Source organism: Labeo rohita, chromosome 11, assembly GCF_022985175.1.
Source record: "Labeo rohita strain BAU-BD-2019 chromosome 11, IGBB_LRoh.1.0, whole genome shotgun sequence".
Taxonomy (NCBI): Eukaryota; Metazoa; Chordata; class Actinopteri; order Cypriniformes; family Cyprinidae; genus Labeo; species Labeo rohita.
In genome coordinates this window covers 967929-992429 of record NC_066879.1, presented here as the reverse complement: position 1 = coordinate 992429, position 24501 = coordinate 967929, and the positions used below count along the sequence as shown (strand labels likewise).

General features: G+C 39.7%; 1 protein-coding gene across 4 annotated transcripts; it reads right to left on the bottom strand.

Annotated features, from left to right (window-relative positions):
- Positions 1 to 8533: 8533 nt before the first annotated feature.
- gata2a (GATA binding protein 2a) lies at positions 8534 to 23918 on the bottom strand. Of its 4 annotated transcripts, none has more exons than XM_051122491.1 (6): positions 23525 to 23918; positions 18159 to 18605; positions 16231 to 16802; positions 13755 to 13913; positions 10894 to 11019; positions 8534 to 9604 (listed from the first exon to the last, which is right to left on the bottom strand). In XM_051122491.1, the coding sequence occupies exons 2-6, from the start codon at positions 18382 to 18384 to the stop codon at positions 9305 to 9307; spliced, it is 1383 nt and encodes a 460-aa protein (XP_050978448.1). In that variant the 5' UTR covers positions 18385 to 18605; positions 23525 to 23918; the 3' UTR covers positions 8534 to 9304. The 4 variants fall into 4 exon arrangements, with proteins under 4 accessions (XP_050978448.1, XP_050978446.1, XP_050978449.1 ...); XM_051122489.1 differs by lacking the exon at positions 23525 to 23918 and adding an exon at positions 18807 to 19030; XM_051122492.1 differs by lacking the exon at positions 23525 to 23918 and adding an exon at positions 18807 to 19029 and having other exon boundaries at positions 13755 to 13900; positions 16230 to 16802.
- Between the last annotated feature and the right edge of the window lie 583 nt (positions 23919 to 24501).

Below are 24501 nucleotides of genomic sequence, written 5' to 3'. Positions count from 1 at the left end.
CTTCACAACATGTTCAGAATACTCAGAATCTCAGTGTTTTTAACATAATTCACCCCAATATGAAAACCACAAAAAGCAATAAAGGTGGCCCTTAACGAGAGTATTTATGTGAAACCCTTACTCTCTATTCCTTTTTATCTTTTTCACTTCTCTCTGCATGACATGTTTCTCTTTCACCCTTTGTATCTCTGAGCTGTACAGTGCAGTGAAACACAGTGCAGATGTACTGTCTTTGCAAAGCAGGCGCGCACAACCAAGTGTGACAAGCAGTCAGCCGTGGACCATTTAAAAAATAATGTACTTCCCTCTGTCTTTTACACTGTTTTGACAGATTTTGGGGCTTATTCAGACCTAATAATACAATACAAGTATTTCCTGCTAAATGTTTTCACTTCCTGTTTTGTGAGGTTGTGTGTACGCGTGAGGAATGTGCTCGGCAGGGCTCTTGACCAGAAGTATTGATTTGGGGTTTGTTGGTTATGTGGTGGTTTGGTTTAAGTATATTGTCAGTACAGTATGAATCAGTGAAAAAAAAGTGAGAAAGAAAGAGTGCAAGAAAGGGGGAAAGAACAATACAGAAACGGAAAGAAAGTGACATCTTGATACCTGCATCTGGTTTGTTCCTGAAATACGTTTCTTAGAAGCAATCACAGATTCTCTGATCTGTGCTGATGGTCTTTTCTTCTGGAATTTTATTTTTGTACTTAAATGAATCATTTATTGCTGTTTTTAGCGGTGTTTGTTAAGTCAAGCGTTGCAATCGCTCATTCATGGAATTGAACAAACCCTGAACCCTTAGTATTGTTTTTACGGGTATAAATACTACTTCAAAGCTAACTGAAGAAAAATGTGCTGTATAAGCAGTCAGACTTACAGACTTACACCCCTCACATTTTCTTCTACTGCATTATCTCATCAGCTTGTCATCCTACGTGAAATGTAAATGAGTCAGTGATGGTAGCTGTACTTCTGTAATTTTTCCCTGTCGGCCTTTCTGCAAGTTTTAAACAATTGATGTATACACATGAGCAGGAAACTAGAGAGGAATAACAGTTAAGGGTATTGATAGAAGAGCTAAAGTTTTTACTTGGCTTTAGCGTGAGGGACCGCTATTCAGCAGGAAAGGTTAGTGTATTTGTCTAAAAATCCAACACTGAAAATGCTTACCACATTATCATCTCAACAACCTCCATATGAAAAATAAACATGAATTTTAGAAATTAATGTTTGTTTTGAAGTTGACATGAAATGAAATTCTATTCACCCTCTTTATGATTCACCCATGCACATGTTTCATGATAGTCCACATTCTAACTAACTATCACTGTAAAAAAAAAAAAAAAAAAAAAGTAAAATGTATGGTAAAAAAAAAAAAAAAAAACTGCCAGCTGTGGTTGCCAGAATTTTACCGCAACATTTTAGGTTTCACGGATTTAACTTAAATGTACATTTAAATACCGGAATTTCATTAACTGGTATAATATTAATATACCAACCTATGTATGGTTTGTAATATACTGACATGATGAACCAAAGCTCATCACAAGGAGCTTTCAAATACTAACATATATAGAAGGTGCACAGTGTCATTCACAACACCTGAAATAACTGAAATAATACAATAAACATCAATTTAACAACATTAGATGTAAAATACAGCCCTAATGTACACAACTGATGAGAATAAACTAAGAAGAAACATAGCTATTTCAACAAAAAACATCAAATGTGAATGTCAATCTATGGTTATTCACTGTAAATTATACATTCTTCTTCACTTCCAAAAATGGTATACTACCATAAAATTGTAATGTAATGAAATGTAATGTCCGATACAATTTTTCGCCATATACAGTAGGAGAACTTACCATTAACCAGTTGACAGGTTTTTCCCATTTTTTTTTTACCATTAAAATCACTGTCATTTTTTACATTGAAAGTTTGCTACTACATGTCAACTAGCAGCAATTCGAGATTAGTAGATTGCCTGCTTAATATCTGCTAACACTTACTTTTGATGGTCGTCCACCAGACCTTATACTGACTATTGCTATTGTAAACTTATTTCTCTAACCCTAACCTAACAGTCTATTCTCCCTTTATATATAATATATAAAACTTAGTTGACATCTAGTTACGTATAGTTAGTAGCATGCCTAAATTGGACTATCAAAAAAAAATATTTTGTCAAACTGACATGACTCAAACTATATGATAATGTGTGCAGGACTTCCCCAGTCATTTTGTCTGCTTAAACCCTGCCCCTTTATTGCAAAGCTCACATTAGCCAATGACTTTGCCAATCATTAATTAAATCCCACCCCTTTCTTACAAAGCTTGCGTTAAGATCTGCCTCCACCCAATCAACAACCGTTGATCTAGATAATCAAGTCCCAAAGTTCACCCTTCGTGGTACGTCACATTACAGGAAACAAATGAATTTGTTGCCGCTTTGTTGATATTACAACGTTAATGACAGCAGCACTCAAGCTGAACTCTAACGCCACACATTTTTGTAAAAACTAATGATCATGTTCTCCAAGATGATCAGACGGTCAAAGGAAATGTCTCAAACTTGCTTGTGCAATCAGAGAGCTAGAAATAGTGATGTAACAGAAACGTTATATTTGAATCCCGGATTTGTGGTCTCTGACTTTTGGACCCCGATGTATGTATTTTTATGCGTACGTGTGTTTACGAATGTGTCTCTTGGGGGAAAAACAATAGAAGAACACAAGCTGTAACGGCCGTACCCTCCTACTTACTTTTCTCAGGCTATTGAGCATAGTTACCGTTACTCCACCCCTTGCTTGGCATTTCATTACCAAGGGACCATATTTCTATGAATTTATGTCAGACCTGAAAGAGGAAGTTGAGCTAATTATACCTAACCAATGCAATGTGTGATTTGCGTGCGTGTGTGTTTGTGTAGGTGCGCGTGTGAGTGTGCGATCTGGGATGCCCCACCATCATCAGAAAGAGCTGTGTGACCTTTGCGGCGGTTCCAACAGAGAGCCCAAGAGTGAAAAGGTTGTCCTTCCTCATTTTTTTCTCTTTCTGTCTATCTCCAGCGTCTATCTGTAATAAAACGCAGCAGAGGTCGGGGTCACTTCAGTGTTTGTGTTTTTAAATTTGGTTCAATCCAGCGAAATTGTTTACATCTAAAGCAAACATGCTCGGTGCCGCCACATGAGCGGTCGCAGAACAAGGACAGGCGTTGTAGAAAACATTTGATTTCAAACCGCTGACACGTTTGAATGCTTTATTCTGGAGACAATGAAAGTGCCTTAGGAATGAGCAAAATTTCTTTCTCTCTTCGTAGGATATGACTCCTTGTTTCCTTGGCGGGGTGCAGAAATAGTGACCGAAAAAAGAGCGACGGAGAAAATGAGAAAGAACAAAAGAGAAAGGGAGGGCACGGCGTGTTTAGTTGAAGCATGTTTGCATGAGGTCAAGCGTCTGACCCCGCGCATTGCTAGAGACCTGCGGTTGAACCGCTCTCCTCGCTTCTTTACGCTTTCATCTTTAGCTCCATAACTCGAGCCTGTGTGCGCGCGGCCCCCGCCACCTTTTGATTCCTTTAATTCAATTTAATACATAAACAAATACATGAAGGGAGTGAGGGAGGGCAGGAGAGCGAGATGAAGGCAAGGATGAGAGGATGAAAAGAAGAGGAGACTCGTCTTGATTGTAGCTCATAAAGCTCTCATGGCTCGGAGACGAGAGGCCACCGTGCTGTTTCTAAAGCCGGAGTCATAAGTCTCCACGCTTTCATTCTGCCGTACTATATAATCGCGCCGTTAAAAGATCCGCCGACTTCTAAGTCATCATTTAGGCATCTTAATTTAGAAGTAAAATATTGTTGTTATTGTAGAATACTCTTCACGGACGTACATCTTACCTTGCCTTCACGTGTCACGTTAATCTTATGCTAGATTGTCCCGTGATGCTATGCGACCATTTGTATTGGAAAACGCTGGGGGTACTTCTCACGAATAAGTCATTGCTTTGTGACGTTAAAAAATGCTCTACATAGTATGAATGTGTGCAGAATGAATAGAATTCAGATGTACTGCATCCGTCAAGTACATCTACGGCGCCAGTTGCATTGCATCGCTACCATTCATGGGATAGTAAGGTATCTGCGTTCACTATGTAGTCGGGAAGTATGCATGTATTTGTAACCCCTCCTCTCCGAGTGGGATTCGAACCAACGTTTCCGGCATGGGAGGCTAAAAAGCATGCTAAAGACACTAAAGTCTACCCGCGCAGCACCTATTAGCTGGACTCTGCTGTGAATGCAGTCAGAATTATACTAGTCTAAATGTGACTGGATCACAAAACCAGTCATAAGTCATTTTTTTAAAAACTGAGATTCATGCATCATCTGAGAGCTGAGTAAATAAGCTTTCCGTTGATACAATGTTTGAAAATCTGGAATCTGATGGTGCAAAAAAATCAAAATATTGAGAAAATCACCTTTAAAGTTGTCCAAATGAAGTTCTTATCAATGCAAGTTTTGCTGTATTTATGGTAGTAAATTTACAAAATATCTTCATGGAACATGATCTTTATATAATATCCTAATGATTTTTGGCATAAACGAAAAATCAATCATTTTGACCCATACAATGTATTGTTGGCTAGTGCTACAAATATACCCGTGCTACTTACGACTGGTTTTGTGGTCAAGGGTCACAAATGTTTTTGCAATGTAATTTCAGAACACACTCAGAACAGACTTTCTATATGCATACTCACATGATGTATTGTATTTGCAGTCCAACAACAAAGTAAATGGAATACTGTCCTCGACCTGACCTTCTGTTTCCAGTGTGATGAATGCACTGTAATTACAGCTATGACATTTAACAGTCAAAGGTTAAGACCTTTTGCAAAATTGAAATGAAAACGCTGGATGCTGCTCATAGTATGTGGGTCAGTGATGAGCTGTTATTTTATGAGTTGCCAATTTATTATTATGTTTTTAATCTCTGTATTAAAATTCATTATATTTTTGGGGCAGGCAAAATGTAAGAAAACCTTGTGTAGTTTTATATAGTTTGGCATAACATTTTCTTTCTTAGAAAAACAATAATATTTTAACAAAACCACATTACTGCCTACTAATATTTAAAACAGTTGGTGACCAGCATGCACCAAACCGACATGAATGCAATGAGTACATTAGCATGTTCTTGCCTGGATCATGTTTTTTATCATGGATGCTATTATATTTCATAGACCCACATGCAACTCTTATCGTCTTATCGTTATAAATTCTTCCACTCGCTATTTTTGAATAATAGTAGTCAGTTTACCGTCTATACTGTGCCATATTTAAGTAGTAAGCTAGTATTCCACTCTGAACACGGCCAAACAAACATATACGTAAGAACAGACCATTTACACCATATGAAAACACACATGTGGGGACGACGAGGACAAGGACACACGTGGAATCACGCGAGCACGCCACGGTGCCTCAGCCTCTACGCTGAATAAAGCTTCTCTTTCTCCTTTTCCCGTCTCTCTGACGCGGCCCGATCCCATTATTATTTTGGGGAAGACAGCTAGTTCCCTCAGGAGTGCCCTGTTTGAGTCCGTTGGATGTTTCATGCTCTGGGAGCCTGGCCAAAGAGAACAACACACACACATTCACACACATACCTCCACACGCACACAAACAGAAAAGCCCAGTGGCATCTATAACTGGCAAACACACAGCAGGAATGCAGCTGAGCAGTTACAGTCATGGACTATTGCTACAAACACTACAAACACAAGTTTTTCATCGGTGAGCCGGAATATTGCGGACTTGATAAAAGGCTTGTGAGAGATTATCTGCTCACTTTTTGAATATATCACATTCTAGATGACCAAAACTAGTCATTTTTAATCAGTATTTTTGGTATCTTTTTTAAAGCATATTGTGTGGCATATTTGACAAGTAATAATTTCCTCAGACATTTCACATAAATCCAAGACAATAAAGACAATTTATGCAACTGATGACATACAGTAAGATTACAGAGCTATAAAAGTAACATGTAATTAAGAATTAATAGATCAGATCATTTGGTCTTTAAAATAACTTTTAGATTTTAACCCCCAGCTTAACATTCTTTGACATTCTTTGTCTGGACAAAAACTTGAGGAGTTCTTCAAAATATATTTTTTGTATCCTGCCAAAAAAATATAGTCTTATAGGTTTGAAACAACATGAAGGTGCGTAAATAACACATCTGTGATTTGTATATAAACCACAAATACATATTTTAGAAAGAACTTATGCTTCCCAAGTTCAACAGAAATCCATTTTCCAATTTGTTTAACAGAAGCTCAGACATGTTTGTTTGATGCACAAAAAACTATTTGTTTTCTTCGCGCACATCAAGCTAGTGTGGTTGGGTGTCTGTTGACCATATTTCATGTGTGTACTGATCAATGATCAATGTTTATATGTGAGCCTGGACCACAAAACTATTAGATAAAACTATAAAATAAGGTTCAATTTTTTGAAACAGAGATTTATACATCATGCATAAACAAGCTTTCCACAGATGTATGGTTTGTAAGGATAGGACAATATTTGGCTGAGATATGCCTATTAAAAATCTGAAATCTGAGGGTGCAAAAAAATCTAAATATTGAGAAAATTGCATTTAAAGTTGTCCGGATGATGTTCTTAGCAATGCATGTTACTAATCAAAAAATAAGTTTTGATATATTTACAGTAGGAAATTTACTAAATATCTTAATGGAACATGATCTTGACTTAATATCCTAATGATTTTTGGCATAAAAGAAAAATCGATAATTTTGAGCCATACAATGTATTTTTGGCTATTGCTGCAAATATACCCGTGCTACTTAAAACTGGTTTTGTGGTCCAGGGTCACATATGTGAATCAAATCTTAAATTTAATGTGTTCATCATATAAAGCGGAAGACTTGGTTTCAAACCTTTCAATTCATATGGGTAACTTTTATGACGATTTTCTGTATTTTTTGTATTTAGTGGAATGGACTTTTAATGGAGGGACAGAAATCTTTTGGGTTTTATTAAAAAAAAATCTACATTTGTGTATGAATGGAAATCTTATGTGTTTGGAACAAAATTAAAGTGAGGAAATGATGACAGTAGTTTTGTTTTGGGGTATACGTGGGATTTAAAAAAAACCTCTAACAAACTTTTAACAAACACTGATATTAATCAAGTCACTGATAGAATAGAATAGAATAGAATAGAACAGTAGGGCTGTCAAACGATTAATCGTGATTAATCGCATACAAAATGAAAGTTTGAGTTTGTGTAATTATTATGTATATATAAATACACACAAATTAATGTATACATTTAAGAGAAATATGTCATTTATGTACAAAACATTTTTATTTATATATGATATAAATTACATAAAAATTATACTAAATACATATACTCGTAAATATTTCTTAAATATATACATGCATGTGTTTGTATTGATATGTACATAATAATTACAAACAGTACACACAAATATATTAGGCAAACTCAGACTTTCATTTTGTATGTGATTAATCACGATTAATCGTTTGACAGCCCTATAGAATAGAATAGAAAAGAATAGAATAGAACAGGGGGATGGGCATAGCTGCACTTGTGCAAGAGTTGACCTGAAGTCGGCCCTCCTCAGCATGGTCTGTGCTGTTGTTGGGTCTCTCTCATTAACTGCTGGCTGGGCTGATGGTTTCCTCAGACGCCGCACTGGGTTAAATAGCTTGAAAATGAGACCGGGTTAAGAGCTGTTTCCTGCAAGCCTCAGCTGCAAGCACATCTGTGGGAGAAGGCTCCAAACTGCCCCCCCACGTGTTTGTTCATGGACTGGACTGATTGCCTTTCCTTCCTCTTCTCCCTCTCTCTTTTTTTTTGGTCTCAATTTCTCTCTCTCCCACCAAAAAACTTGCTGTCCTTTTGCTTACTTTTCCTTTGGCTCCAGAAAGACAAGCCAAAAGCAAGGGGGTTGAGAAGGTCAGATGAAAAGGAGGACACGGGGACGACAAATTCGTCTTTCTAAGTGCTTCCCGTACAGTATGGCTCTTCGCATTTGCATGTGATTGGAACCCCCCCGTTCTACTCAATGTTTGGAGACTGTTGTCTGGGTCAGACCGAAGCACCCCGGGGGGCTTATGTGCCACAGAGGTCTCCTTCTTCCCCAGACGGACTGCAGTTCGAGCACTTAGCGCGTGCATCTGATATCGCTTACCTTCTAGAGCTCAGCGATGCCTAGGTGAAATTCCCTCTGACACTTAGTATATGGAACAGCAGCGTATCCGAGCGCTTGGGTGTGTTTGTGTTTGGCCTCGTGCATGTTTTGGCATTCTTGTGCGTTTCTCATATTAAGCTACAGTAACTGCGGGGAAACACGATGCTTTGGAATCGGAAACGTGAATGATCAAACCAGCCTGTGGCTGTAGAAACGTCTCCGTTTAAGAAGAAGATTGACTTTGCTTTCACGTAATGTTAGCAAGGAAGTACTCAGGGAAAAGCTGAAGTATTAAAACTTTATTTCCTTTATTTGTGTAATGGAAAATGATAAAAACGTACAGCTCAGCAACATTGCCTTGGCTAGGATAGGTCAGTGTTTTTTTTTTTTTTAATCAATAACAATCAAATAATATTTATAATATAACAATGTGTTCTGAGGAAAGCGAAATAAGAGATAAAGAGTGAAAATAAATTATCATAATAACAATAACGATAATAACAATTAACCTTTATAAACATTTCTTTGCCTGTATGTCGTATCCATAGAGTCCATTCAGAGGGAATCATGCCCAAGGGGGGTGTATTCCAGCATGTTAGGGGGGATCAACTTAGTGGTCTTCTCTCTTTCCGCCTCTCTTTGACTCATCACGTACGCAGAGAGTCAGAGCGAGTCCTTTACCAGAGAGTTTCTGAAGAGGCCGTTCTCAGAGGAACCGCCACACAGTGAATCTGCAAAGACACATCCTCTCTTTCAGGACAGTACCAAAGTGACTCAGTAAAACGTAACGAAAAGCTAAAAGCAAAGACAGCGCTCTCTCTCCCTCTGCTCTGTCCGTGAGGGTCCCCAGTGTCTAGAAGGGAGAGGTGCTTTTTAAACGCGCGGACCGTCCTCTGTACAAGTTGACGTGGTTGTTGATGAGATGACAGCTTCCTCGGCAGCGTCCGAGCGGGAGCCAAACCGACGCGGACCCCTTCGCGTCCCTCACCTGTGGGGGGTGCGTGGAGGAGCAAACGCAAAGCCCCTGTAGAGGGGATGCGAGCAGGCGTGGGCCTTCAGTGAGGTTCGGCCCAGGCGGGAGAGCGGCTGGAATGGTGAGGGTGGCTGAATGAGGGGTGAATGGGAGTCGGCGTGGGCAGCATGTGTCCGGAATGGCTGAACGGTGGCAGGTGGCCCATGTGTGGCATGTGGCTTGCCAGAGCGCTGGCGCTGCCAAACGGAGAGGTCTTGTCCTGCATGCACTTGGAGAGCTCCTCGAAACCCTCGCCAGATCGTTTACTCCTCTTGGACTTGCTGGACATCTTTCGGTTGCGTGTTTGGATGCCCTCTTTTTTCATGGTCAGTGGCCTGTTGACCTATAAGAAAAGAGATAGCGTAGGTTAATGATGAGCTCAAAGGAACTAAAAAAAAGGACGGAGGTCTTAAAGTACATGTTTTACATATGTACAGATACTTTTTGAACTTGAAAGCTAATTAAATGGACTTTTGAGAACAGAGACCAGCAACAGTAGATGCTCAAGACTGCATCTTTATATGACTTTATATTCTACATCATTTTACTATATTACGTATTTTTACAAATATATGTGACCGTGGACCACAAAACCAGTCTTAAGTAGCACGAGTATATCTGTAGCAATAGGCAAAAAACATTGTATGGGTCAAAATGATATTTTTTTTCTTTTATGCCAAAAATCATCAAGGAAAGATCATCTTCCATGAAGAAATTTTGTAAATATATCAAAACTTAGTTTTTGATTAGTAATATGCATTGCCAAGAACTTAATTTGGACAACTTCAAAGGTGATTTTCTCAAAAAAATTTCTCTTTTTTTTTTTTTTTTTTTCACCCTCGGATTCCAGATTTTCAGATAGTTGTGTCTCGGCCAAATATTGTCCTATCATAACAAACCATACATCAATGGAAAGCTTATTTATTCAGCTGTATGATGTATAAATCTCAATTTCAAAAATGACTGGTTTTGTGACTTTTGTGGTCCGGGGTCAGATATAACATAATTGCGTGTTTTTATATATATATATATATATACATATATATTTTTTTTTAATGTTAAGACAACTTTTTGGCTATCCTTGGCACCGAGAATGTTCTCCAAAATTCACTGCATAAATTACGCATTTATTAGATGTAGTATTTTACACAAATTATACATCAAAGTGTACAATGCAGCCTTTTATGCATTCAGGGTTGAATTTCAAACGAAAACTAGACCTCGAAAAAAAGCAATTCAGCAGCTCAGCTGTCACACAATTCCGTTTCTCTCTTTCCTCCTTTGTTTCGCTTGTTTCATTAAGGTGAAATGTATTTATTCGTCTGCTAAATAGATCGCAGCCAAGCTTAACATTAAAAAGGGCTAGTTTCAGACAACTCCGAATTGATAGCCTATAACTGACGCCGTATCTTGAATGGCAGACCCGCCCTGCCGTCCCTCCTGGGAATAACGCCCTCCTTTGAAACAAAGCTGGATTAATCTAAAAAGAAAACGGTCAACGGGCTCTGTCTGACAGGGAAAGCCGGCTTTGCGTCCCCGGCCTCAGTCTTCCCTCTCTTCAATCGATACAAGCTGTCCGCCCACTTGACCACTTCGCTGTCACTTTCAGTGTTTGCGACTCTTAATACTCACGTTGTGGAGTTTGTAGTAGAGCCCGCAGGCGTTGCACACCGGGTCACCGTTCCCGTTGCGCCGCCACAGAGTGGTCGTGGTCGTCTGGCAGTTCGCGCAGCAGGTGCCAGCTCGCCTCGCAGCAGACTGTAGACAAGAAAAAAACGAAAATATTCAGTGCTGTGTGCTAGATTAAAACGTCCATTATCCAAAATGACAATTTTAAAACAATCCCATGAACAAAGGCAATTTTAAAACATATAATTATGATTCTATGAATGAGCCTTGTTTATTCTGAATATTGCGTAAAGTCGCAAAGTTGCGCGACAACTGTAAAAAAATAGGCAAATGCATTAGCCTGTAGGCCTATAACTTGGTGGAAGCTTGTTGTTGTTATTATTAATGATAATGGAAGCCGTTTCTTGATTTCTAAAATCATATTACTGTTGTCGCCGATAGATATTTTATATCTTATTTTTGAGATCTTTTTATTGTACCGAATCCAATCGTCGAATGAACTGCGTCCGTCTGTTCTCCACACTGTAATATCAATCAGGGGTTGCATAGGCTTCGGGCTGAAGTAAATGCATTCATGATAACAATCTGATGGGGTGAGGAATATTATGACTCACTCATGCTATGTGTACTCTGCACCAGACAGCATTTCAAAACGATCCCCAAATAACATTAAAGCAAACGCGGCCTAGACATATGCGATCTCTTACAGGGATTCGCCTCCGTGTTTGGGTTAATTAAATAGAGCCTATTCTGTGCATTTAAACACACTAAATTCAATTTTCCAATTTGTGCCATGATTAGAAAAAAACGGTGCCCGATGAAATTGGTTTTTTTCTGACCTGTATCTAATAAATTCTGCCATATTTCAGAAAGTACATTAGACAGATCATTAATTTATAACGTTTCGATACACTGCTCGCCTTGATGCCACGAATCAAACGCTTGAGTGGGCGTGGCGACTGCAAAGCCGGGTCATCAATCCTCTGTTCGCTTTTTGTCCATTACGGATCAATTTTTCACACATAATGAGAAACATTTATAGGCATACACTGCAATTCCCCCGCATTCCAACACATATAGCATTCGCAGTTTGTGTTCGTTAACGATTTACATAATAATTTCTATTGAGCTTTTGTAAAAAGCGGATCTGAGTTTAAAAAAAACGCCGCTATGAATAAAATTAAACAAAACGCAGACGACAACAAAAACACACACATTCCGATACTTCGACTCAGTGCCAGTCGAGCATGACAAACAAGAGAGCAAAGAGTATAAATCCATTTATTTTCCAATCCCTGCCCCAGCCCCTTCACACATAGTGCTCTGATAATCGCTTTACAGTAGATGTCATTCGGGCCTGCCGGGGCCAGAGAAAATTCAGCCGGGTTTGTTGAAGACGGAAACACCCGGGAGCCTGGCTTCCTTATCGGGCCCGGGCAGATATCCGGATAGGAAACAACTGGATGGCCTTTGAACAGCGCTCTGAAAACACTTCAGCCCAAAATGCAAAAGCATGGGCCAGCACACTGACTCCATGGAAAACCCTGTGGCCTTTTTTCACCATGAGAACATATAGAGAAAGAAACTAAAGCGGGGGAAAAAACAAACTCAAATGTTCAAACGGCTGTGTGTAGCTAGATCTATCACCACTAAAAATAATAATGATCATCATAATTAGGAATTGCAGTCTTACAATTCGTTTTTGAATTCCTCTTTGAATATGTCACTCTATTTGTAATTCAGTACAAAGCTCATGGTTCTCCTGCGGAGTATTTGAGTCCCTTCCACAGCACTGGAAATAAGATTCCCTCTGAGACGCTTGTATTTACACTCTGATGGTCACTTAGCCAAGTGAAAATTAAATTATGACACATGGCTGATAGAAAAAGACGGTCTCACTCAATTAAACCGCTTGTTGTGTCTCCAAATGAATCTCTATAATGATATTACGTCACATTTTGAAAGACTGCAAAAAATGGCTCAATAACAGAGTAAAGAGACAGAGGCAGAGATATAGGGTTTCACCCGCTAAAGGATAAAATAACATTATGTGAATAGACAAATGTAGCTGTAGATTGTATTCTTTGAAAAGTCATCTGCTTTCATAGGATCCTGATGCTGAAAAAATGGTCACCCCGTCCGGATATGATTTATATTTAAATAAAAGCCTTGCTTTAAAGCTATCCGTGAACCATAGATTTAAAAAAAGGAGATTAATAACCAGAGCGTAATCAAGTTTGACTTTTCGCACTTCTTTTTCTCAAGAAAACAGCTACGTAGTCTTGAAACGTTAGTTTTGCTTTTTATCAGTCATCTCAATGCAAAAGGCCATTAAGATAAATCAAAATCCAAAATCAAACAAACAAAAATCTGCTTTCAAACATCTCATCTCATCGAGATTAAATGTGATAATCATGCTGGCAGCGGCTGTAAAATGGAACCAGAATCATAAGCCAGCCACACAGAACAAAACCGATGACATGTGGCTTTCTAAACACCCCCAGAAAAAGTACAACTAGATCAAACTGCTAGATCTAAACAGATGCGCTCAGACAATGGTGCGGCAACAGGTTTCTCTCAGTGTGGAGTGGTGATAATTGTACCGGCATGGGCATTGGTATCAGTGACAGTATCAGAACTAGAAGCAATAATGATAGCGGGAACAATGGCAATAGTAGCTGTATTGTAACAGGCAGAGTAGGGGATCACCAGGGGGTGAGGGCGACAAACAATTCCAGGAAGATTATAGGGAAAATATAACTTTCCTGGAATTGTGCTCAGGCTTTCTGCTCAGTGCTCCTATTTAGCCCTCTTTCTCACGTGTGCGGAGACCTGGAAGAATTCTGGAGGGCTCATCGACTCACCAGTCTGCGTTTCGGCTTGATAAGGGGTCGGTTCTGGCCGTTCATCTTGTGGTACAGGCCGCACGCGTTGCAGAGGTAGTGGCCCGTTCCGTCCCGCCGCCACAGCGGGGTGGAGGTGGCTCCGCAGTTCACACACTCACGCCCCTCTGTGCAGAATTCAAGTGGAGGAAAAGCAAAGGGAAATTTATATAATTAAGAGGTTCACACTCCATCTACAATACAGGAACACGGGGTCATGCAAAGGCACGGTCTGGCCAAAGAAAAACAACTCCCAAGTTAATTAGACAATATCTAACATGACATCCACACTGGAATCTCTCATCTGAGCTGGATGCATTACATAACTCACATCGGAATTTGTAAACGTGCATGCGTTTGTGGAAGAAATTACATTTTTTGCACTGAGAGACTGTGTGAAAAATGAGCAATGCATCCAGGTTCTGCTCTTAAAGTACCTGCAGGCCAACCTTTTCATTTATCTTCTACAGAAAGACCACTGAATTTGCAGATACAACATTTTTAAAACAAGAACGCGATTAAACTGTGTGTTAATTTCTGCATTATCCCACTCCTGTTTATCAGCCAGCTGCCTTGGCTTGTCCTATTCTCAGGTGTCCTATCGCAGTAAAGCACCCTAACCTGCTGGAAAGGGCCCTGCGCTTTAATTCATATGCTCTTCCTCCTCACTCCCCTGAGCACTTCTCTATTATTCACATTATAATGTGAGATAGTCTCTGTCCCACCCTGACCAGAGAAAAGAATCCGCCTGGACAATGGACGCTCTTTTAAAGTGCGTGTGATGTGTTGTAATTCAGTCATTCTCATTCCATTTTCTGTTAAGACTTGACATTAAATGTACTGAAACTGCTGGGAGTGTTAGGTGAAAATGTGCCTGCGAATGGGTGAGTAATTAAAGTTAAACCTAATTTGATGGTGTGTATTAATGAGTTCCTTTCATAATTTTTAAATTTTTATTATGTTTTTTTTTTTCTGTGAGTGCTAACTCATATTTGTTACATTGTTTACAATTAATCATTTACTGTGCAGTTCAAAACAGTTCAATTCACCCAAGCATTTTTAGCATAAAATATTTTCCACATTCATAGGTTGGCTAAATAAATAAATGCATGAAAGTTAAAACAATGACATATTTTGTATTTCTGTATTATTGAGAGGGTTAATAAAGAGCACCATATTTGCTATTCATTAATTTATCAAACACCTGCTTATGTACACACTGCCCACACTCCTATTGTAATATAATAATAATTTCATGTAATGCAACTGTAATGTAAAGTGATACTAATAGTAGTTCAACATAAAGTAAGCAGGTCGTGCATAAATGAGCACGCAAACAGCAGGGTCCTGTCGCCTGTGAAGGCCTGTCCCGCCGGGGTTTTGTTAGTATTGGGGTCGTGGGAGGGCGGAGGGGGGGAGTATGTCGTGATTTGTTCAGCCGAAGGTATACAGGATATGACTGGAGCCAGCGCGTCGTGACTCCTCAACGTTTTAAGCGCAATAAGAGCTACATTTAAAGGAAAACAAAGCGTGAGGCAACACGCAGCCCGCCAAATAAAATCATTCATCTTATGGCCTAACAAAAGAGAAGGAGAGAGAGAGAGAAAACCAATCTTTGCGTATAGGGAGCTACCTGTGTTTTTAATAATTAAATAATTAAAGCCAAAAGTTCTGCAGAAGCTCAGCTTTTCACTATTCATTTTATTTTATTTTTCATTTTATGCGAGCCATTCTTCTTGTTTCTTCCCATAATCATTCGTTGACTGCATCCCTTGCAATATTTTATTATAATCTTATAATGTTAGACATCTCTTTCTTTAAATGTATAATTTATCTCATTTTATCTTAATTTCCTTCACTTGTAATTAAATTCGGCGTCGTTGAAAAATGCATTAAACTCGTTGCAACTTATAGAAAATTCTATAAGGCTGTAAGTTAAAAGTGTCAATTTTAGTGCTGTGTGTGGAGCACTAGTGTTTATTTATTTATTTATTCATTTATTGTGTTGGCTTTGGTTAGTAGTTCATGCATTATAGCCGTTTTTTTAAGTGAATGGTACCTTCTAGTTGTATTTTGGTGTGGCATTTTAAGAGCTGCTGAAACTTGTCGCGTGTCAGGTAAACTGCAGTTTAGAGGTGCCTCGAGGCAGATTCTTAAAATGGCGGTCGAATTCATCTAATTAGACAAAAATAAGTAAACTACATTTCAAATAATAATTTAAAAAATCCGAGAAAAATACTGATTATAAAAAAAATGGAGATTTTGTTAAACGTAATTATTTTTAAACATTACACAAAATCCTACACATATAGGCAATTCTTGTTACATTATAAATGTTACATTTCGACAGATGATGTAAAATGCGTTTTAAAGTGCTCCCTAAGCTAGTGTTTCTCTAAACATGCCTGTTTAGGCTACTTTTCACTTCATGGTCGAGTCAGAGCTAATGAAACTCACCTGAGCACGACCGCGTCTTGCTTTTGCATTTAGGTGTGAAGCTTGAAGCGGATCCGCTGAGGAGGGTACCGGGATGAAACAGACCGCCGCCGTAATCGTGTGGCGTGGGTAGAGAGTACGTTGGGTAGGTTGGGATGGGGTGATGCGTGGACGGTGTTTGAGCGCTCATAGCCAGGCTTCCCCGAAGAGGACTACATCCCTCCATTTTCATCCCATCAGCGATGGACACTTGGTACTTGATGGACTCCTTTTCATCCATTCTTGCAGTGGTGGAGGTCGGAGACGAGGGGCCGGGGTCCGGTGAGACGTCTTTCGGTGGGGTTGGGGGGAAATTGTAGAGGGGATGTGGACTGGAGTGGGTTGCGGATGTGAGGGAGGAGACGGGAGCGGTGCTGGAGCTGCTGCTGCACGGGTAACCGGCGCTGGCGGGGTGCAGGCCGGGCTTGCTGAAGTGACTGACCGCCCAGGCGTTGTGGTGGGCGGCGGAGAGCGCTGCCTTCCCGCTGTCCAGCCAAGGAATACCGGGACTGTGTATGAGGTGTGGCCGGCAGACCTGACTTCCCGTGAGACGAGCTGAGGAGTTTGAAACAGAAACGAACATGAAGCTCGATTCGAAATAAAAATTACCAGCAAAAATTTCCTCTGGGTTTTTTTTTTTTTTTTTTTTTACCAAAACACCAGTTTGTTTCAAAAACCAAAACGTCTAATGTTCACTCTCACCTGTTGACTCCGCACTCGAGCAATACAAACTTGACATTGAGATAAAATACAACTTAAATATCAATTATGCAACACACACAGAAAACCGCAGTTGACGATTCAGCCTTTGGTCCGGTGTTTGTTCCAACTGCACGCAAGCACTTAAAATACGTTTTCCATCGTCTCGACGTGATTTTCTCAACAAAAACGCACTTACTCCTAAGAAACAGGCGTACAATCTCCTTACAAAAGGGACACAATACAACTTCTAACGAAGCCTTCTCACTACAGCCTGTTGTTCGCACAAATTACACACTTGAACTAAGAAGTTCATCAGGAATTTTTCGTTTTGATTTGGCATCCGGGAAGTGCCTTGATCCCCCTCTCTCTCTCCCTGACACGAACTTCCCTTTCCTCATCAAGTCATTCGCTGGACATTTTCTTTTTCTTCTTATCTTTATATTTCAACGCGCACCTCTTGGAGAGGACAGTTCACGCCGCAGAGAAGAAATCCGATATCTAACATTTTGACACATTTTTGTCATCCTTCGGCTCGGCTAATTTGTAACTGCCAGGCACATGGTCCTACGTATATTATAGTTTCGTACAAAACAACAACTGAATAATTTACATGAGCATATTTTTGTGTGGGCTACCGAGAAGTCTTAGCCATAAGACAGTCCCGTATTTAGGCCGCACTACGTTTCACTTCAAAGCCCGTCAGGGTAAAAGTCATCGAAATCTTTCGGTTTTACACGCACAACACGGTTGTACTAAAAATGTACTAGTCTAATATAACCAGCTGGCCCAAAATGGGCATAAATGATGTCAACAATGTCAAGTTTATTTACTACACCTTTTTAAGCACGAGAGTACAGGCTATACAACCAAAGAACCACGTAAACAAAATATCTCTTTCGCCGTAAATATGGATAGGATTTTACCTCGATGTTACACAATAAAATATAAATAAAAATAATTTAGCAGTAGCTGTAACAATGGGCCTACTATTCCAAACAGCTTCACAACTAAGTTCACATCCATCACTTAGTATTAAATAAATAAACAATCAGTATTATCTAACTTAACACATTTCGGTTCATGATTAATATAAACAGAGTGAAATATGTCTTGGAAATTACACAATGACATCATGCATTAAAAAACATTCTGTCATCAAAATATTAGGCCTTTCATGCGAGAGAAATTTGACGTAAAGAAGCATCTTACCGTGCGCTTGTCCGTATGATACTCTTGCCCGAGAATTGGGGTAGTAAGGGTTCCCCTGCGAGTCCAAGTGATTCAAGAACACATCCACCTCGTCCGGGGGCAGAAGAGGGGCCATGGGCTCCATGTAATTGTGTGTAAGCCCGTGATGATGGGACTCTGGGTGCTGGCTGTTGAGTACCGCATGATGATGTGCCATCCACCGAGACTGATCGGCCGCAACCTCCATGTCTAAATTGTCCGCGCTTCGAAAACGTTTCGAAAAGTTCTAGATGCCTACCGAAAACCTTTTGGACACTAAGAGACCCAGAAGCACCACTGTGGTCCTTTAGATTATTAAAAATAGGTGTCGTTAGCTTACTGCCTCAGTTGGGATGCCCTGTTCCCTTTTTGCACATGCCCTTATTTTTGAAGGAATGCTTCTTTGCTTTCAACAGTGCTCAGGAACACCTGTAAGAAAACAACAAGTAGATACATATCAGTTTTGTAACGTTAAATCCATTGCAAGCCTTAAGATCTAAAGATCTAATTTCGTTTAAAGAATATGAACTTCGTCGAAATATAGGTTGTAACCTGTAAAAATAAAAAATAAGTCGCTGCATTACCAGCTCAAACGTGCGCACTTTCAAAGAGCTATCCGAAAGTACTCACGGCGCAAAGCAGCATTTCAGCACTCCAATCCTCTGTTTATTTTTCCCGTGTTATTCCTGTACAAAGAATGTTAATCCTCAAGATGTCTGCTGACATTCGTAATTCGCCACTGGTTTAAATTGTCCACAGCTCAATTGTTAAACTCTCCCTTAAAACTCTGCGGCTGTCTGAAGCGGAGAGAAGTCTCATTAATGAATTGTGCCTGTGTACTGTCGGAACTGGCGCCAGTAGATTCCATATCTTACGAACATGGGCGGGGTCACGGGCTGGCAGTGATCGCTCTGTTAACCAATAGCAGATCGCGCTGACTTCCATTGGCTCGGACATCATGCTTTCCGAACTGCCACGGCGACTCTCGGCCTAGTGCTCCACATTCAGAGAGCTGAGAGACTCGTCATTCAGCGGAGCAATTTAATGAGCTTCTTTATACCTTTCTTAGAGCTTCACGTTGATGATGGCGAGACTGTTGTCTTTTTACGCAAAACCAAAAGAGCGCAGAATGTCCTGAAATTATGAGCGTAAAAGAAAAGTCTTCTATACTACTCCAGAACGTTTAATAAGACAAAAAATTAACATTTAAACGCAATTGTATTTTTAATTGAATCACAATATCAACCGACATAGACCTACTTGTATTTATACAGCTAAGTGCCAACCAGCAATTAGGCTACTTGAATATTCTTTACTGGGAGTCTAAATAAAATAATTTATTGCTCTTATCATAAAGTTTTGTTAAGGAATTTAATAATGTGATTAGGGCCCGTTGCCTGACCATTAACATTTGCTTAAAACAACAAAACCTGTATCAGTGAAGTGTCACATGCGATATAATGCAAACAAACACAATTCCTAGCACCTCAGGCATTAATTGGGGAGGAGTATTTTATGGTCTCTAAATTGGGGGCTATTGTTCTTGCGCGTCTAATTGTCTTAAATTAGTTGTCACGACATTCTTCTTGTGAAAACACTGTCTTTGTATGCTGTTTCAAGCGATCAAACGTCACTTTGCATATTAATAGCGGGCCCGTCTCTCGGTGGTGCCGACAGGTCGCATGGGCAGGTCCAAATAGAGCCAATTGGTGGCCATTAGGGCAGCTTCGTTGATTCTTGCTTACAATTATCTCGTGGCAAAACAAGCAGCAGGGTCGCCCACCGCAGGCAGAAAGACAGAACGTCGCCAATTAGCTTGATAAGCGTTTAGATAAACCGTGTGGATGCAGGTTAGTTAGCTGAAGACCTCATTTGCATGCGGGGTTTAATAAATTGTTTTAGCTTCCACCCATCAATAGTACATTTGTTTGTCTATCTTATTCAAAAGTCAAAAAAGGTTATCTTTTTCTATTACACACGTTTTAAATGTAAAGGTAATAACAATTTTCAAATAAACATTCACTGAACAAATCCTCTTGACTGTTTCTAAAATGCAAACATGTAATATAGTGGACATAGCATCGCGCTCCTTTGGATCACTGCTTGTCACCTTTGGTAGCGCTCGTGGCCTCTAACTGCTTGTAGCAACGCTTTGTGTATATTAATTATTCATTTAGCTTGTCTGGTTGGATCAATCAAAGAGAACACAGGATAGACTTGTCTACCAGGATGCCCCAGCTCGTTCATCACTATCCTTCCAGAAAGACTATTGTGTTCATTTTGTTTTCTTAATGGAGTAACACTTCAGGTCTACAACAAGAACCGGTTTTACAAATTGCGTTTCAACTCATTTTGCACATCTTAAACTATACGTTGAAATAATGGTGGTGTGTCTATGTGTTATTATTATTTAAAGCAGGAGTTTTAGTCTGCGTGCTCTCCTCTGAAGCAATAATGATTGACATGCAATAATTGGAGTGCGAGCTCAGATCCCCTACCGGCCGCCACTCTGACGCCGTGACTTGACGTCACAGTATCTCGGTAAAAGAGGAGAAAAAATATAGATGGGCTACAAAGACTTTTCCAAAGCTATCTACAACTAGAATGTAATTTATTAGAATGTAATGCATTGTGTGTTTTCATAAGTATATAACAGTTGCATTAAAAAAAAAAAAAAAAAAAAAAAAAAAAAAAAAAAAAAAAAACACTGTGAGTGAGGTTTTTGGTCCGACTGAATATTAAATAATCAATTTAGGCACCGTTGCAACAATGAGCACTTAAACCACAAAACTGTCAACGCTGGCTGTATAAAGATGCTCAAACAAGCTCTGTGGCCTTATTGTGACAATATCAGATGCTTTAAATCCCTTTTTAACACACTGGATTCTGGCCAGGGGCCCTGCACAGCACAGCACAAAAAGCCCTGGCAGCCAGAAGCCAACAAATTAGAATGTACAGGATAATATGACGCTTGGTTTTGCAGTGTAATGATCCATTTAATACACATTTTTACATCAAAAAGGTGCAATACCAGATTATGCAGACATAGGCTAAATAAATATAGTCGTCTAAAATGTCACAGGCGTCGCTCACATTGTCATAACTGTTTTATCACAGATTGAGTGCTGTTCTACGGAATAATCAAACGTAACATACACACAAGTCTTTACAGAGGCGACGTGTGGCACATACTTTAAATATAGGCCTTCCACGTCTGATCCTATAAAAAAATTAAATATGAATTATTTGAAATAATATTGTAAGATATTTTTATTTTATTAGTAGTTATTAATTGTTAATTATTTTGAATCATTTAATTCTAATAACAGTTTTCTTCTATTGTAATTTCTGTGTAAATGTACCTGTAATTGTAAATGAAAATGTATATATTTTGGTTCTAATCATGCCATCCCAATCATCCCCATCTCTAATAACGGCTCTTGGTTCAGCTCACCTAGGGCTAAATATTCTTTAGAGAATACCTGAACTAAATACCTGTGGTAATCCAGTTGCTCTCGATGTTAGAACAAAAGAGACTGTCCTTTTAGGGACTTAGCATTTAAGGCTGGGGGTGTTACTAAAGAGATTCCCCCGACTGAGGACTCTAACTCATTCTTCTATAAACGCACGGGTGCAGATTCAGACTTTATTTCTTACGTAACGCATGTTGTGTCGTCCACCGCGTGTGACTGTGACGACGACAATGACATCACGCTTGTGATGTCAAATTAATTCGTTTTAAATTAATTGCGTCAAAAATAATGGAGAGCGCTGGAAACAAGCTCCGCGAAAATGGAGGCAATCATTCCCTTAATTAACAGGTGCCGTGAAATGGCTTTGCCCGTTCGTTCCCTCACCGCGCATTTATCATTCTCCGTGGGGTTAAAAGAGGGCAGGAGGGGGCAGAGAGCGGCGCAGAAGGGTTTGTGAAGATAAGCAGGCACTGGGATATAGGGGGAATGACACAGACCAGCTGAAGCGGTATTGTCCTTTACTCACGGGTAATTAGATTGTGACAGGGCACTCGGGGGCAGACACAAGCACAGGCAAAGTCACAAGCCTCCTGTCCTCTGCTGAAGCATGGATAACAGGGATTGAAAGCAAAGCGTCTCACCCTCTTTTCATTTCATCCAACAATTCACATTATTTTGAAGCAAACTCTCGTATTTGTGCATGCGGTATAGTCGACGAATCAAACGGCACCTCTAGCTGCGTTTATTCCTCTTTGTCTTGTGCTACTTAATGGGCAAAGTTCTTATGATAGCGTTAGTTTAGTCGGAAAATGATCCTGTGGCAGTCATAAATCTGAAGGGTGATGACAGCGCGCCCGCCCTCCTTTTGTGGTTGACAGCTCTTGGAGTCAATGATTTAAATAAACAGCACAGGTGGGCTAATGCAAGCGTCCTTGGGGCATTCCAGAGAAAGCTAATTCCTCAACTCAGCCACATCACATTAGCTTTCACATTTACAATCATTCAACAGGACAAAAAAAACAAACAAAAAAAAACATTTCATGTTATGCTCATTTGAAATGTTGGCGGAAAATTACTTCATGCGATTTTCGTATATGCCATTGAATATCAAAATTTTATCCTCACAGTCACAAATTACAACGTGGACTAAATCTTAAATATTCTATATGATATTTAGCATGTGCATTATATTTTGTAAGTCGTAAAATTTTATTCGTTTCATTAGTAAACATGTATTGCATTATAGGATATATGCGGTGCATATTTGTGGGATTGCATTTTGGGCTGTTTGGTATGTAAAATTCGGATTTATATTAACATAGCCTAATTACAATAATAAACATGGCCAGTGTTAAATATGTTGCTTAAAAGTAATTTAAAAAATTAGTAAATAATAAGTTTTTAAATGTTATAGTATTATATTAATATTATTAGCACGTGTAAAAATATGAAGATGAAGATCAACACGAAAAACAGTCTTTGCCGTTTTAGTGTTTCTCTATTATAACCCAAAACGCCTGCAGTCGTGCAATTGCAAATAACGGATTTATTAACATAATATGGCCTAATAACGACAATATGCATTTAATGTATTTAATACAGTACTATTAGTATTATTATTCATCCATACAAAATGTATATTTAAATATATTGTCTTTGTGTTTTATTACAGGCTAAAGCATTTGAAACTGCAATCAAAATCATTCCTTTGATTAAATGCAATAAAACGCAGCCCGTGAAACATCATAATTAGCCCATTTTGGACTTGCAGTTCTCTTTATAAATATCTCACTAAAACGCGTGAATAATCTCTTCACATTACTCGACTTCACGCTCCCTGTGTCGAATGACAAGTCTACGCAAAACGCATCTTACCAGTGTTTATGATTAGGCTCTCTCCTCTTGACATTTCGCAGAGAAATGTGTCCTGGGGCCAATTCCGTGTGGCAGCGTCTTTGAGGGGAGAGTGCTGGTGATTCGTTGTGCTTTGCGAAGCGCTGAGGCTCCGGGCACAGTCTTCTCTAACTGGCGATGCCAACCTTTCCAGACAGTCAAGCGTCGTTCCAGAATGCTTTCGCTGAGGATCTTTCTTCAGTGACTTACGGTGTGGTGTAGTGTCTGACACCTCGTACTCTATCTTGTCTTACTCTTCTCGCTCTCTCTCTCTTTCTCTCTCTCGCTGGAAACAGCGAAACTTGAGGCACAAAGTAGGGCTGCTGCTGCTGCTGCTGCTGCAACGTAGCCGTGCGTCAGCCAGTCTGGTCTTCCGGGTCGTGCTTTGATGGTTAAAAGCTGTGCTGAAGCTGTTGTGTGTGGTGTTCCCACTCGTATAATTATGAAACAAGACCCAGTCGCTGAAGGCTTTGCGCATAGCTCTTAAATTTTGACCTTCACACAGGCAAACAATGCGGAGAGGATTTGCACCTAAGATTGCCATTCTTATTAGGTTTGGCAGACTTCATTTCTGGATGTAGGCGATATATATATATGTAAGATTTGCACATGAAGTTTTGTCGTCCACATTTAATTCTTTGCGTTTTAGCAGATGTGTTTGCTTGAGTGTTTTGAATATGTAGATCTTTACTTTTAATATCAGACGCCTTTGGGCTTCCCATCTTAATTAATTCTGTTCCTCCTTGATCTTGTCTATAATATGTTGCGACGTTGCGGTCGACCTTGCCTTCCCCCAACGCAGCCAGTTTCAACTCTCTCACACATAACATCAACTTTTAAAACATGCAAAGCCTCGGTAAATCTCTGGCACGAGACCGTGGGCTCGCGTGCAGCGGCTCAGGCAGGGCAGGTGCAGCTCCAGCCTCTCGCGCCCGGGTTCCCCCAAGAGTGCAAGCGCA